The 16,817-nt window shown below is 40.9% G+C and overlaps 1 protein-coding gene across 1 annotated transcript in view; it reads right to left on the bottom strand.

Moving 5' to 3' along the window:
• Positions 1–16,817, bottom strand: part of LOC310997178 (interleukin-1 receptor accessory protein-like 1) — a gene marked incomplete at its 5' end in the record, with an annotated part of 194,573 nt that overhangs the window by 126,666 nt on the left and 51,090 nt on the right. Inside the window, one exon of the mRNA XM_083986841.1 lies at positions 5,510–5,789. Coding sequence (XP_083842967.1) covers positions 5,510–5,789 — 280 coding nt within the window. The remainder of the gene's footprint in view (positions 1–5,509; positions 5,790–16,817) is intronic.

Here is a 16,817-nt window from a genome sequence, read left to right as displayed (position 1 = left end):
ACCCTTAAGTGCAGCTGAGCAAATACACAGAGATGTGACGAGTGCAGGCATGCTGCTGTACAGTATGTATGTATGTGTATGTTAATAGAGACAGGAAGGCCAGAGGTGCAAAGTCACAGGGCACAGTGTATGTAACACATGCATGAAAAAGAACATGTTTGCACCTATTGGTTTGCGTGAGGGCAACACAGATGATGTACGATATCATGCATTGAATAAAAAAACTGCAATGTAATCTGATGTCCTACTTAGTCTTAATGCTTAAACTAATGACACATTCTGCCAGTGCTGTGAGATAGCTCCACTTCACAGACTTCACACATCTTAAAACAAGTAGCAAACAGGAAGATGAGTCAAACAGCATTAAGAACAGGCCTCTTGATTAAGAAAGTACTTGAAGCGCGATGATTTGAATTGGTAATAATTGTGTTTATCTGCATGCTGCTGCGATACTTTCCCAGCTGCTTCTTAGACTTGAAACTTTTCTAACTGTAAAACTTATGAAGATGTTTGTGTTTTTCCTCAGTGCAGATGGGTCTCTGTCATCATCTGTATTATGCCACATGGTGTCCAAGCTGCTCACAAAGCATATTTCTATGAGACACGGGGCTTTCTTTCACAGGGGCAATACATAATGATAAACGTGTCTGTTAATGTCTCATGCCTGTGACATCTGTCTTGTTTTTTCATTTGGTAAGAACATCACAGGGCCTTGATCCTCAATCCTCAAAAGGTCTGGGTGATGTGATTGAAATATTAATGTGACATTCATCAAGCAGTTTATTAGGAAAACCATATCATAATACTGGCTAGGGTTGTCCCTCTGCTGTCAGTACTGAAGAGTCCTTTGAGATTCTACTCATTGATGCATCAAGTTGACATGATGCATCACATAATTTCTGCAGATTTGAGGCCACTGGGGTACAGTGAACTCACTGTTACCTTCATTTACCAGTGTTAGATGACTTCTACTTTGTGTCACAGTGTATCATCATGCTTGATGTAACTAATAGACAATGATAAATTGTGGACATAAAGAGAATGCACATCAGCAACAACACTCAGATAGGCCGCAGCATTAAAACAATGACTATTATACCATACTATATTATACTACTATATTATGGACTAATATTAAGGGGCCTAAAGTGCAGCAAGAAAACGTTTCACCATTACACCACCATGACAACCACCGGTATGGACTTTCTACATGTTGTGTATTGTGAGAAGTTTCTCTGCTCTAGTTGTAACAAGTGGTATCTGAGTGACTGTGGCTTTTCTCTCAGCTCCAACCAGTCTGGCCATCCTCCACTCGTCTGTCTCATTAACAGTAGATTTCCATCTGCAGAGCTGCTGCACACTCAATGTTTTATTTTTTTGGTGTCTTTTGCACTAGTAAAAACAGCAACAGATTTGCAGTTTCGGATCAATCCTGCCATAGACAAAGTCACTCATGTGAGATTATTCTCAGTCTGATATTAACGGAGGCTCCTGACCTGTATCTGCTGGATTAAATGCCACATGAATGACTGATGTGATCATTGCACGAATAAGCAGGTGTGGTGTGGTGTGGTCTGGAGATGTTCCCAATAAAGTGTTTGGTGTGCATACTGAACCTCATTGGACAAAACTTCACATGTGTAAAACAGACACTTATTAACTTACTGTATCTGATTCCCGTTCTGATTACAGACTGCTTGGACACATTCATTTGGACAACAGAATTTTGCACAGCATTAAGACGGTGACCTCTCGTTACATAGCAGCAAACTGGCAGAGGTGGCCAATAATACTGCAGCAGTTTGTGTTCACTGGCAGAGGCAATGCTGATGTGGGTGTCTTATGAATATTCCACCCACACCGTTCATCTTTGACTAATGCAATAACACCTGTGACGGACAACTGGCAGATACCTCTTCACTGGTATCCACAGAGTCTGTGTACAGGACACATGGACTGACAGTCTCTGTATTACCGATGCTATAAGATAACATATCATAAACTCACCACTGAGTAGCTTCTAAAAAAATTAAGTTATTATATGACACCCAGCACTATCTTACTAACGACTGTTTCAACATATTAGTGTATTTATGATATTATGCTCCCAACCCGACACAGTTTGTGATACAGAGAATTGCAGCTCAGACAAATGTGGATTAAAGTCACAAGCCATGAAACAATCCTGATAACAGAATCATAAATACAGTATGATATGATGTGTCAAATATGATTTAGAAACCAAAATGTTCATATCATTACAATATCTTTCCACTCAAGGGTGATAAACAATTACATTGTGGCATCGCTAACCTTCAATTTTCACTATACCAAACTGATGCTTGCATAAGGCAGTGTACTGATCATGTCTAATGTGGTCTGAGGACAAGATCTGTTTTAACATTCACATAGGCCTATAGCATTCTTGGATACACTGGTCTCTACTAATACTTGCTTTGGGATAATAACATCATTGGGGCCCATAGTGACTGGGATTGAATTGTTATAGCCTGCTCAAGTATGAAATGTATCCAGTGAGAGATGATTTATTGTTGTGCTGTGATTCATTGGTTCCACTGCTGAACACTCTAATTCCCTGGCTCCCTTTATGTTTCAAAAAGGTAAGGATCCCCAAGTAAAAACACTGCCAAGAGCCTAATCCAAATATGATATGTTAACATATGCAAGTGATGATCATCTATAGGACCCATGCTGCTGAGACAAGAGAGAAAAGCAATCCTCTGACTTGGCTGTGGTGCTTGGGAATTGAAATGACTCACAACGACATAACAGCTCAACACGCTGCTATGTGGTTGTAAAATAGGATGAATCCATTCCTGCAATGTTTAACATTATTGATGCACAAGCATGAGAAAGCAAATGTGGTTGCAAACGTCATACTCTAGTGAGGCAGGGTGCGACATCCACTTAAGACATATCTACGTATATACTATACAGTATTTTCAAACAAGATAGGATTAGACAATGCCATTCATATCAGTATAGTAGGATGCTTTCTATTAACATTGGCCATTTATTGAAATGATTTGCAGCTGTATATTTTTAAACAGGGAGGGGAATCTGGTTTATGCTTTTCAAGATGATCAGTCTGTTTAATTTAGGTGCATGTGGATTTGACATCCAACTGAACCTTAAGCCCACTTCATAGAAACTGCCAAGCTATATTTTACACGGCCATCCAGCCTAAAAATACAGACATGATTTTTGATCTAACCCCACCTCGACTTTGTAGCCATGAATGTTTAAACGCAGGAGCTAAAGTATTATTATTGCTTAAGCATTTCAGCATTGCTCTCTTTAATCTCTGACACTGAACAGCATGAATGCAGGACACTTTGTGAAAAATTTAATTCAACATTTCCAGATATTTTCAACACATCATATTTACAGTTGCCATTGATAAACTGTATGAAAAGGCAATCAAAAGTCTATTTCCCAGAAACCATTGCTCTGTCAGTCATCTGGACTGAGCTCTGGCCTTATTATTATTATTATGGCTACATTGAACAAAACTCACAGTATATGGTAATACAGGACTCTAAATCACTCTAATTTGATATTCCCACGTGGTTAGTTCTGATGTATTGCTATGCACCTCAGGATTCTGCATTAAACTACACATCTCTCTCTCTCTCTCTCTCTGTGTCACACACACACACACTAATCCTCCCAAGCCTTTTATGCTGGCCCTTCCCCCTGTTAAAAGCCGCTGTATAGAGCTGACTAATGAGCCAGTCAAGGGAAAACGCCCTTTACCTACAAGGTTAATAAGTTATTACTATATAATCAAGCATGTGCAACTCTGCATGCTGTTCAGCTTATTTCCTCAGCTCAAATGTTGCAAAACTGACAGTAAACACCTTATGACAAATGATTTATTTTCCCTTTACTTTTTGTATTTTCTGTAGTAAATACAGTAAAGTAAATACTGATGGTGGATTTCACTTTAGAATGTGATGTCCACACTTTTGGGCTTGAGTTTATGTTTTCAGGGGAAACTCTGGGATTACCTTTAATTGTTGGCATGTTTCTTTGAGATCGGCGGGGGAGAGGCGCACGGTAATGAACCTATACTCCTAAAATTATAGGGATTATGGCAATAGGCGAATTTGCCAAACTTTAAGATTGAACCCTAAAAATGTCCTCACTCTACAATGTAGAGTAAAAGCGTAGCCAAGACCTGCAGAGAGCAACTACAGGTAACAATAGCCCAAAGAAATAACTGCAGAATGACATTCTTTGCTATGAAAAAGCGCTCTGTATTCAGAACTACTGTTATTTCTCTCCATGATGGCCAAATAAATGTTGCCCCTTAATTTGCTTCTGAATGGTGGAGACTGGCGACAAAGCAACTCTACTCTTCCAAATCAAATCTCATGGCTCTACTTTCTGCGTGATTACACAATAACTCTGAGCTGACTGATTGTCTACCTCCAGAAAATACTGCCAACGTCACTGAATAGAGAATTGTTGCATTGGTGCTGCCCGGTTCTATTCAGGGCGGCTGCCACAGCAAAGGAGAGTGCTAATGGTGTTGAATAGTAATGGCTAAAACCTCTTAGAATTGAGCTTGTGAAACACAGGGAAACCTGTGCTGAATGCAAGTGCTCAAGAGCATATTATTCACCAGAACGTTTTCGCCAGTGTAACAAATGTCTTCGATTGCTTGTTTTTAGACTGAAATGCGAATGTTTCTGTGGATTTCTCTGAATTCCAACAAGATTACACCGCAATCTTTCAGGAATGTGTTTCAAAGTTCCCCTTGTCCAGGGGAAAAGAAAATTATTATGGGCTCAAAGACGGCGGCTTTGCCTTTTCTTTCTGACTGGCCATAGACATCCTCCATATAATGAAAACTTCTGCCAATAAGAGTTATGAAGCCAGACATTTTCTGACATTGTAGAACTCATGAATCAAACAATTGTCTACCTGCACCATCAGGCAAATGGAAAGGAAAGATAGTACGAGTCCTTTCCTTTTCTCTTTTTATCTTAGCAGCCTTTTCCCGTTCCTCAATCTTCCTGCACTGTGCTCTTTCACATTTTCAGAAAGGACTTGTGAGGCCGAAGAGATATGGATTTACCAATTGCACCTAATGGCTTACTGTCCCCCAGAGGACAATAAAGAAATAATTTAGCATATAAAGCCAAGCAAAGGGGACTCATAATGTTAGATGATGCTCTGTGGACTAAGGACCAGTGCTCTTTTGGCCTGATATGAGAGACTTCATTAGGAATCAACAGGGGAGGACTTTAACACAGCTTTACTTGTGCCCACGGGGTTCCAGAAAATGTTACTTATCCCCACTATTCCACTGACACACTGCTGGCAAAATAAGTCCAAAACTGTGGAATAGTTTCTCACGAATGCTTGGTGTAGTTAAGGGCACCAATGATAAAATCAACAACTTAAAATGGATAGCAAAGAGGAGAGCAACATGCAGCGTGTCACTATGTAATTTAGGCTTATAAAAATGAGAGAAACTTACCTTAACACACAGGAATAATACCCCACGTCGTCCAGTTCTGCAGGTCGAAACCATATGGCGTCCTCCTCCTTGCTCATCCTTGTGCCGTCAAAACTGATGGGTTCCTCGAAGTCCCCGTGTCCTGCACTTTTGTACCACATAAGGCTGAGTCCTGCACTCTGTGCATGTGTGTAGTTGGCCCGGATATATCCATAAAATAAAGCACACTTAATCCGTACAGGTTCCCCCAGAAGCACCTTGTATTTCAGGTAGTCCACTGACCAGTCCGTGCAGCCTTCCACTGAAACAAAAGCACAAAGAAATGTTGGATTAAGCAGAGGTTCATTGAGAAGGCTCAGGATATTTTTGTGAATCATTTTCTATGAACAGCAGGCCCAGCAGAGGAGATATATACACATGAAAAAGGTGTTTGTGGCAACCGGGATGAGGCCACTCTCTGCCCTGGCATCAGATTTCCCAACAATCCTTTTCATTAAAATCAAGCAACATGCTCTATCTCCATCCTACAACGTGTCCTCTCTCTGTTTCACAACCAGACACAGGCTAAATGCACATAAATTAATTCACAGCAAATTCATAAAGGTCAGAGAACAAGCAGGGAGTCTTGTAAGTTATGTGTTAATGTTTTGAAGTGTTTCATTACCATAATATCCCTTTAGATATTAAACTCTCGACATATCAATTGTGGCATCCAAGCACTGCGCCCCTGCCTGCACCTACAAACATTACTGTATTTATATTTGACTTGTGTGTCATCATCTTCCACATAAATTGATTCTTCTGGCACTAGACTAAGTGTAAGCTACTATCAATATCCACTGAAATGGCAGTGATGACCTTCATCTGCATTTGACCTGACAAAATTAGAAGCTCATGTTAATCTGCATTCATTTGCTGAAACTCATCAGACTATTATTGGGTCTCAAATGCTGTTTTCAGCCATAAAGCAGAAAGAGTAGCTCATCTCTTATTACACCGCCGCTCTTGCCAAGGCCAAGCAGCGGGGATCTTCCAGTTAAGACATCTAATAAAGCTCACTTCCTGTCAGTCAAAAAAGTTCCACCGATTGAATAATGTTTCGTGCACAGCATGTAAAGGGATTATCAGACTCTGTGTGTGTAAGATTTATTTGAAACATCAAGTTTTATATTGACACTTAATCCTAAACAAGATCTTGCAAATTAGTGAAAACTCACACACACTAACACAGACACAGACACACTTACTGTAACCAACTGAGTTTCTGATTGAGATTTTCACACTTGAGTGAGTGGTAGAAAATGACAAATGTGTTTTTAAAGAACTGCCAACTATGACAGCAATCCTATGGATATTGTTTTTAGCATTTCATATAAATAAATCGAAAGCTCCTGACGATGCAGAGGTTTTATATTTTCCTAAATACATACGCTTTTGTGCAATACTCAAGAAATAAACTGGGTTCACAGTGAATCAAACACCTCTCCTCCATCTTCACCTTCCCTTTTCCATTTTTTCCTTCCTGTTCCTGAGATCTTCTTTTCCCTTGCTCCACCTCGCTGCATCGCTCTAGCTTTAAAAACAGCTGGTGAGCACAGCTGCCGCAGACTCAACAGGCTTTGCTAATTGAGCCTCTATAAATGTTTTATTTACCAAAGAAGCAACTCGACCACCAATCAGCAAGGTGCAGCGTGTGCGGCAGTCTTTAGGGGTAACTGGGGGAGTGGCGTTGGTGGGGAGATGATTAAACAATGCTGATTGTGATGCTGAATTGTATTGTGCACTACTAGTACAGTAAGTATCATGCTGGGAGTGGAAACAACAACACTGTGGGTATTTTGCGTGCAACAGAAAAGATGAAAAAAGGGGTATTTGAGATCACCTGCAGTGAAAAATGAAGACCACATACAGAAAATGTCATATTGGGATATTCTGAAGGTGGCTGCCATGGAGTTTCATAGCAGAAGATCCATTAGTTCTGAAAAACTGCAAACTTTTGGTGTCAATCCATCACAGTAAAAGAACAAAGTTCAATAGTCAAAGATTGTGGGGGGTTTCCATCACTGAAGAGGCAGTACTCCAATACACTGCAAGTGGATTTTACTAAAGGCCATCCACTTTTTATCCAAGTTGGAAAAACTCACTGACCTCCCGTTGTTATTTTTACTGCTGCTTCACTTTCTGGATGTTAGCAAAGAGTGAAAATATCCATCACAATTTCCCAGAGTTCAGTCTTCCAGTTTCTTATTTTTGGTTGGATTAGATGAAATGGGCCCTGCAGGCCCGGCACTCCAGGGCCTCTCGAAGAAAACATCTGACTGTGTTAACTGGATTTTTGAAATTGTATCTATTTGGGAACATTCAAGCACAGTGTCTTGACATATTAATGACTTTTAGGAAGACCTCAGATAATTTCTTGAGGCTCTTTCTTACAGAGTTAGGTTATCAAAATGTAATTTAAAGTTTGTTTTAGCTTCTTTCTCTTTTTGCTTCTGTGTTGCATTTTCATCTGATTACAAAACTGCAAAACTGGGCCAGATAAAAAGTATTCTTTGTAGAATAACTTTCCAGACAGCACAGTAAGTGAGAAGAAAACAGGGTTAATGAGGGCCTAATTTATCTTATAATTTTTTTATGGTTTAGTATATATAGACAACAAAGTGTCACATCACAGAAGCTAGAATTAGCTAAATGAGTTGATGAATATTTGAGGTTAGATTTGTCAGGCTGGTTTGACAGCTCAATACCTGTGGCTCAGGACAGTGCTTTCCTAATCTAACTTGATCCTAAATCACTAACAATAAATCGCTACCTACATTTGATGAGACTGGGAACATTGCATTCCGATGCAATGCTTTGACACCACCCTCTCAACCACTTTTTGATTTCCTCAATTATGTAGGTCTTGCAGCAATGCCACAAAAAAATTAAAATGTACAAAGAGAGAATAACTAGAAACAAAATTAAGCAAATAGAAATGCAGGAGAAGGCTGTGTGTGTGTGTGTGTGTGTGTGTGTGTGTGTGTGTGTGTGTGTGTGTGTGTGTGTGTGTGTGTGTGTGTGTGTGTGTGTGTGTGTGTGTGCTCTGCAAGCTACCCAGCAGCACAATCCTTTCATTGTGATTAAGTCTAACTGTTGCTATGGCAACAAAGGGTCTACCCTCGCTTATCAAGAAGTTGCTAATTAGTTTGTGGATGATAATAACTTGAAGGCTTAAGGTAAGACAACCACAGCCAAGATGGTTTCACTTCTAATCATGTGTCCTAATTGAGACTCTGAAGTGTTTTACTCTCACAACTAATAAAAACAGCAGCAGGGTGTAGAAGGTCATACAAGCAGGCAGCGGCTCAAACACAGACTGTGATTAGTTTGGCAAGAAATGTGTGCATGCAGTTACTGCTTATCTGCCTGATGTGTCTATGGCACACTCACACACACATACACACACATAAAAAGCACACCATAAATTCCCCTAAAACACATGTTAGTGCTGTGGTTTATAGCAGCATTTGCCTGCACACAAGTGTTGGTAACTTGGACTCATGTTACCTGTGGTAATATCACTAAACACAAAGGACAGTTACAGTCACAGAGTAAATTACTGTAAATGTCTGTCGCTAAAGGTCAGCCTAAAACCCTCTTTCAGAACAATCTTCTATTCCCATTGGTCCCACTGGTTGACTGCTAAAACAGTCCTTGTACCGTACCCCCTAACATATTCTGCTGACCCAGACAGAAGAAGAAAAGATACATTTGTTCAGAAGAGCCTTCAGTTTGGCTGCACAGACTGGATTTGGTACCAGAAAATAACACAGTAAATGCTTCACTGCCAAACATCAGACAGCCTGGCTCTGTCATTGCCTTTCCCATCAGCGCTGCAAATAAACGCTCAGTCCACTCATTTTTAAGAGCTGAACATTTTCCCTCTTACTACAGAAAAATAATGTCTAACTGAGGGGAAGAAGAGAGTAAGTGGCTTCAAAAGAGTTATTTTGATGTTGTCACGGTACCAGGAATTTGCTACTGCAGCACACTAGATTATATCACGTAAAATAGTAATGTGCATCTGCATAAGTGGTTCAGTAAAACATGAAATGGCATGCACTTAAATGTAGGATATTACATTCTGTGGACTAAATAATTGAATTACATACATATTAGTTTGCATCTGATAAAAAGACAAATGAGATAAAAAGTGAAATGGCTGATTACTACTGAAAACATACGCAACACATTACAGTGGGTGTTTTCAATAGTAAAATGAAGAGGAGCTGCTTTAAAGTCATTCAATTACTGTAAACGGGTTTTGAAAATATCTCCAGTTTAACTGAGGGAAACATCAAAAAACTTCTAAATTAATTTCCCTTTAAGGGCGAACTCCAGCCCAACTGTTTCAAAGGGCTTGTTGTATTTATCTCTCACACTGCCACGAGGAACTTGCCAGTGTGAGTATCTGTTATCGTCCACCTACCCTCAAATTGCCAGTTTCTTCATACTTCTGACAGAGGGTTATCATTCATTTCAGTAAGTGAGGGTGGGGATTCAGTATAATCTGTTGGCAGGAAACAAACATGGTACAAAGCCTAATTGAACTCGATTAACATTTCCCTGCTCACCAGATTTCCATTCTGCTGGATCACAATCGGTGAGGGAATTGGCCAATCTGCTGAGTGATAATAACAACTCCAGCAGCTCCTCAGCGCCTGGGACCATCGAGCATAAGCAACATTTGTGGCTTCACTACACGTGCCCAATAAATAAAAAGGGGGTAATTCTTCAGTCACAATTCTGTTTGTCAACTAGGCGCACAGAAAGTGGTAACTGTCAGCTGTCATGTTTTACAAAATGACTGAGCAAATGTTTGCACGTCACTGTGCCTGGAAGTCAGGATAAATAAAAACCAACATTCACTGACAATGAGGTCCTCTTGCCGTATCCCGATTTAACCACGCCATTAAACAAAGACAGGTCCATTTGTCAGGCCTGCTTTGTTTTTATGTTTGTTATGTTTGTCTCATTTGTACAAGTGTGTAAAAGACAGGGGGCCTCATTCGCAAAATTTTCTTATTCTCAGGTTTTATGCTTATAACCTCATCAAAACAAGGGTGTGGATTATAGAAGAACAGAACAGTGGCTCTGATGCCAAAGGTTCTCTGCTGCTTAGATGCATTTTTCATGTCTTCAAGGTTTAAATGCAAATATAGACTGTAGTATACATATGATCCAAGGCTACAACAAAGAAGACTTTTATGAAGAAGGTCTTTTGAGTATTTCAGCTAATTATACTTTCAGAATATAAACATAAAGCATTATAACAGTATTTCCTCTCTCTGTTTAAATTTGACCCGTATATAAATCAGCCTTCAGGCATTTTCCACTCATCTACAGAAACTGTTTTTTTTTCTGAATTGAATATGCATTACTGTATACACTTCTATGGAAACTAGGTTGGTTATTTTAGTGGGGTTTCTTCACAGCGGATACATGGGGCAGGGTATTCACTCAGAAATCTATCTTTAAAATAAATCTTGTCTGTATGCTAATGCTGAAAACAAACAACAGGGGCTGCAGTAAACGAGACGCTAGTAAACTTGCATGAAAAAACAACTATGATGCATTTCTTGTTTAAAAGGCGCCACAATAAAGCTGAACAAATGTTATGTCATTGTGTTCCTGCTACATTTTACTGTCCCATGAGATTGAGCATGTGCTCCTTCTGGAGAGAAGGTGATCAGCTCATAAATTGGGTTACAGGTCTGCTGAGGGGTAATCGTATGCAGATTGAGTCAGGTCACCACGGAGACTCCTACAAAGTGTCTGTTCTCTCATAAGCACTCAAGGAGAAGGTTCACTACCATTTTTCTCCATAAAAGCCCCAGTGTAATTCAATCAGAAAGGCATACATTACGCCTTGGCTGATTGGATAAACACACAAGCATTTGTACACACATACACACACACACACAATCTATGGGGTTACGCGACATCAACCTTTACTTGCCCTCAAGAAGTGTAGTGTCTTAGCTGGCCTGGCTCCAGGGTCCCTAAAGGAACTTATCAACTTCACAGCCTCTTCTGCCAGGGGAGGGAGGGAGGGAGGGGGGAGAAAGATGTCTCGAAATCTTGACCTGCCATTTTCCACCTTGTGAAAACGCTGTCGCAGCAGAGTGGGTCTCAATTAAGAGGAAAATAGCTCTGATGTGTGGGAACGGTAACCTCTCAGCTGCCAGCATGCAGGGGAAGATTACCTACATGATTGAAGTACCTCCACCAGGTTGAAAAGGAAAATGAGTCATCAGCCCATAAAGTAATCAGCCACATCACTTTGCATGTGAGGATATGTTCCCACACACACAAACATACCATAGGACATCAGCAATAATAACCAAGACCCATGCCTACAGCTTCAACAAAAAATAATCACTTTCCAAAATTGTAGTATGGAAAATTCATGGCCGTATACTGCTGGTGTAATGGCACTGCAACAGGAAGGAACTGCAAATGCTAAAGTAAAATGACCACAGTTACGGGCCATATGGTGGGATAGAGGAGAATCTACAACCACCTGGGTGTGAACAGTGATCTATAAATACACAGAGAGGCTAGAGTATAGGGGCTGAAATGTTAACAGTCCAACATTTTATGAAATATTCTTATTGAGTGTGGAGCTGGAATGAAGATGTAATTAGCTTTACTCAAAGCTAGCATAGAGACAAAAAGGAGGCAAGGGCAAACAGATAACCTGACTCCATCCAAAGTGTAACAGTATGCTGTCACACCTGAAAAGCTCATTAATCCACCGACCGAAACAAGAACTCAAAATGCTATGGCATGCTACAGCCGCAGTCACTGATATCACTGTGGCCAGAGCAGGTGCTGAGGCTTCACAAGTCAAAGCTCTGTTAGTGTAATGAGGCCTGACCCACTGCCTGACTTCCAACATCACAGGAACTATATGCAATAACTTACCTGAAGACACTGAGAGCCGATGACAATAAGACCAGAGTGGTCATTAAGATAATATTGATAGTTTTCTGTTTAAGCAGAACTATGAGGTTGGTAACGATCTTCTCATTTCACCATGTATTTCCCGAAAAGTTATACAGTTAAACACACACACATTAGCATAACTTTGCCTTGCTTTCAGAAACAACCAAATTTTTCAGATTGAATGCAGATGAACTGAAGCAGCTTATTTCCTGATTGCAGTGACATTTACCTCCAATCCTGCTCCTCATCCCTCACAAGCATGATAAAACGTCTCTATCTGCCCCTGTCTGCCTGCAGTTTACTCTCATGACACTTCATCTTCATTTGTTGTTTGTCTCTCTCTCCCTGACTCCTTCTCTTTATTGACAGCCACTGGGCTGTCATTTATATGCAAATACTCATATGTGGTTGGAAAAAAAAAAAGAAACAGTTTTTCTTCCTATCGTAAAATAAACATTGCCCGCAATCTGGCTGGCTTACCCCCTCTGTATCAGATTCAGCGCCTTTGATTGGACAAGGCCTCCAGAGAGAGCAGCGCCTGCTGTCTCCAATCACGGGTTAAATGCTGACAGCGACAGGGAACTCAGAGAGGTAGCTGATAGGAAAGGGAAGGGAAGGGGACAAAGCTGACTTTGCCTGGGTGGACCCTTGCAGGGAGCAGAATAAGGAAATCGGTGCAGGGGAAAACAAAAATAAAACACACACACACACACACACATACAGGTAGGTAACTTTGGCAGAAATTATTCAAGTAGTGAAGAAGCTGCTCCTTTTTACGGTCACGTCTACAACCATTTGCCAACAACAGTCGTCAAATGTGTGTAAACATATTTACAATTATTTGTTTCATCTGTGTATTGCAAAATAAGCAGTTCTGCAGTTCTTCTACAGACACTGTGTTGTTTCTGCAGTGCTACAGGACATGGTTCTCTTCTTGCATGCAGCAAAGAGTCATACAGTAGCAGCCCAAGGCAAATCTTTCCTGAGCAAGTTAGTATTTAAAATTCAAATGGAAGTCAATGACACTTGACACTTTGACTTGTTGTTTTCAGACACACATTTCTGCCCATAAGATGACAAGTGGCCTCTCTCAACACAGCCATTTCAGACGTCTCTCAGTGAACATGTGTCAGGTCCTGTGACGTCTTTTGACAGTAGCACTGGTCTGTGGTCAGTGATGGTGACTATCAAGGCTCAACAGCACAAGACAAATCTTCTGTTCATTTAAAGGCAAGTGTAAACCACATTATGTGAGAGGGTTAGTTATTATGGAAGAGTTCAAGCTTTCATCAGAGGGTCATTGGCTAAATTGCTGTTATGTAAAGTGGCAAGAGAGTAGTTAAAGATTATATAAGAAAAACTGTAGCCTGCAAATGTTACTCAAGCTCTCCTCCAGTCAGAACAGTATGAACACGCAGTACAGTGAGTACTAAATATCTAACCTGCAGAAGAAGTAGAACTGCATTCAACTGCAGCAGCACATTGCTCTTCAAAGCAGTATGTAAATCAGTCTGACTCTAAATAGGTGATTAGGCCTGTTTTCCCCTCTCTGCTCACAGGCTGTCATATTGAATTTGTGAGGAAAAAACCCATCATTGTCCAACACTCGTCTACGTCCAAGTCTGACGGTGTCTTATCATCTCATTGGATCATATCAGATTGAAAATCTAATGACTTCTCCTCTGACTTAAAAGAGGTGATTATGTCTTCCAAACAGCCTCCTGATTCTCCTGAGCAATCAAACTAGGAAAATTGACTTGTATCCATATGTTTGCTCCCACTCTGTGCCTATCACAGGGTAACATTTGACAAGGAGCAGATGTGTAAGTGATCCTGTTATGGCTGGGGTGTCTCCTCCAGAGAGAATAGTATATAATCAGAAAATCATCCTTCTGTTCCCCACGGCACCAGTAATCCTCTCATCTAACAAAAAGCCTTGGGAGGCGTCGAGACACAAAACATAAACAATACCGACTCCCGAAAAAATAACAGAGTGCTGCATTGCAGACATGACTGTGCACATAGGACAAGAGTGTGGATAAGACATTTTTCCACACACTCTCACCCACCCACACAGGTACAAAATACACGCAGGGAACACACACGCGGAGAACGGGCCACACAATCCTTGCCGCCTCCGCCGGCAGCCCTGTCAGCCTGTTATTCTATGCTGTATCATGGTGGTGTGGGTGCGCTAAGCCGGTGACTCAGACCCGGTCCACTACAGACACCGACACACCATTTGGGTGTTGTGCTCCGATGCCCACGTGAAATGAGCGTTGGTGAAAATAGAGCGTGCCCAGATGGATAGAGTGCCTTGTCACATCAGCCTCTGCGCCAGCCGTCTGTGAAATGATAAGATGGCAAGAATATGTAACAAAGCAAGCAGCAGGCAGCGTCCTGATGGGCTCTGGTGTCAGCTCTCATACTTTAACTCTGACCTTATTTTTTGTCTCTCATTTTTTCCCACACTGTTAACTACCAGAGCGTCATCCCGTTCTCTTTTTTGCCTTTGTGTTCCCTCCCTCTCCTCCTCTGTCGCTCCATTTTACCCCTCTCTATCTCCATCCTATTCAGCTGCTGTACAGAGGAGTGGGAGGGTGAGGGAAGGTTGTGCCAGAAGTTCAAAGACAGAGGGAGAAAATTATGATGGAGGAATGATTCAAGCTGCAGATCAGCAAGGACAGTGAGGTCCCCAAAAGCCACACAAGTGCGGGCGTCTGCGCTGTAAATCACTTGAGGCAATCACCAATAATTCAGCAGACGTTAACGGTGACTCAATTTTTTTGATAGATATGTCTTGAAGGTCGAAGAACCTGGAATATTGAAAAGAATTCAGAGGTGAGGCAGGGGAGCTGCAGAACAAACTGCCTTTGCCAAACACACTCAACCTGCACATTTGCACTCACATAAAAACACACAAATACAAGCAGGTAGTTACATTCAGCATGCACAAGAATGCACACACACACACACACACACACACACACACACACACACTAGAGTCACACACTCACACAAGCAGCCTGGGATCCAGGGAAACCTAGTGGCCTGGAACAAGAGTAGAGCCAGAGCTTCCCATTAGAGGACATTACTGTCAAACACTGGAACGAAAACTACCTGCTGTACACTGATTACCAACCCACCTCCCGCTACAATTCAATTACAAACTAGATAATATGACGCACTGCACTCATTCTCTGTGACAGTGTTCAGCCAGTGACATGGGGAGGTGCAGACAGCTGGCGGACATCTTTACCGAAAATGCATACGCCTCGTTTCTTTCATATTTCTGACCACAGTTACTATTTTTGAACTCAGGTTTGTTTGGATATTTTGGGATCATTAAAAACAAGACTAGCTTTCTCCTCCAAATGGTAATCTGAACAATGTATACCCTTAAACGATGAGTTATGGTAGACTCAATTAGCAGTGTTGTTCACATCATCTCTTACAGAGTATCTGCAGGAAACTTAATGCCCAGTAAAAAGAGACTGTTGGAGCAGTGTCTTCACAGGAAAATAACTGAGTTTTCCCCAGGACAAAACTGGAGGAGTTATTAGTGACAAAGGAAAGTGTTCAGTCAAAATGAATGGGGAGAGAGAAGAGTGCAGATTGGTGATTTATAGAGAATGCAGGCCATCAGCAGATGTGCCCAGACTCTGCCACCAAGTCAATCATCCTCAATTTTCTCTTCAGACTGAGGATGACTAATAGTCTCAAACGAGCCTCTTAGAAACAATTTTACCTTTGGGAGGAGATTCTCCCGACATTACAACTCCAATTATAGTGCAGGCAGTGGAAGAAACCAGGTCTGCAAATCACATATTAACTTATTCATACTTTAAATCTAGAAAGGCAAGTGACTCATTTATTGTACCAGTCAAGCTGTGAGCGTTCAGATATTGAATTATTAAAAGCTGGTCTGCACGTAAACTGCTCCAAAATCCTCCCCAAATAGGCTGAGAGTGACACCAACTTAAACCAAGAGCTATAAAATAGAATAAAATAGCAAATAATTTTAATTTGACTGCTGTTCCCTTTGTAATTAAATAAATAAAAATAATGCTAATTCAAATGAATAATATTAAAACACTGCAAATAGGGAGTACTTCTATTTAGGTCAGAAACACTTTCAACTATGAAACTAATTAAATAAGAGATGAACATGAGCCCAATCTGGTCATTTTGAGCCACTTTTTAGTTATATAACCATGCAGGCATACTTCAAGCTGCACACACAAACACAGCTATATGTTCCACTCAATACACACATAAAAAACAACTCCCTAAATACGCAAACCGCAATGCCCTTATCCCTCAGCCAACCGGCTGATAA

The sequence above is a fragment of the Trachurus trachurus genome (genome assembly GCF_905171665.1).
Source record: "Trachurus trachurus genome assembly, chromosome: 2".
Lineage (NCBI taxonomy): Eukaryota > Metazoa > Chordata > Actinopteri > Carangiformes > Carangidae > Trachurus > Trachurus trachurus.
Note: the sequence above shows the minus strand (reverse complement) of the source record. Positions and strands in the feature narration are given on the sequence as shown.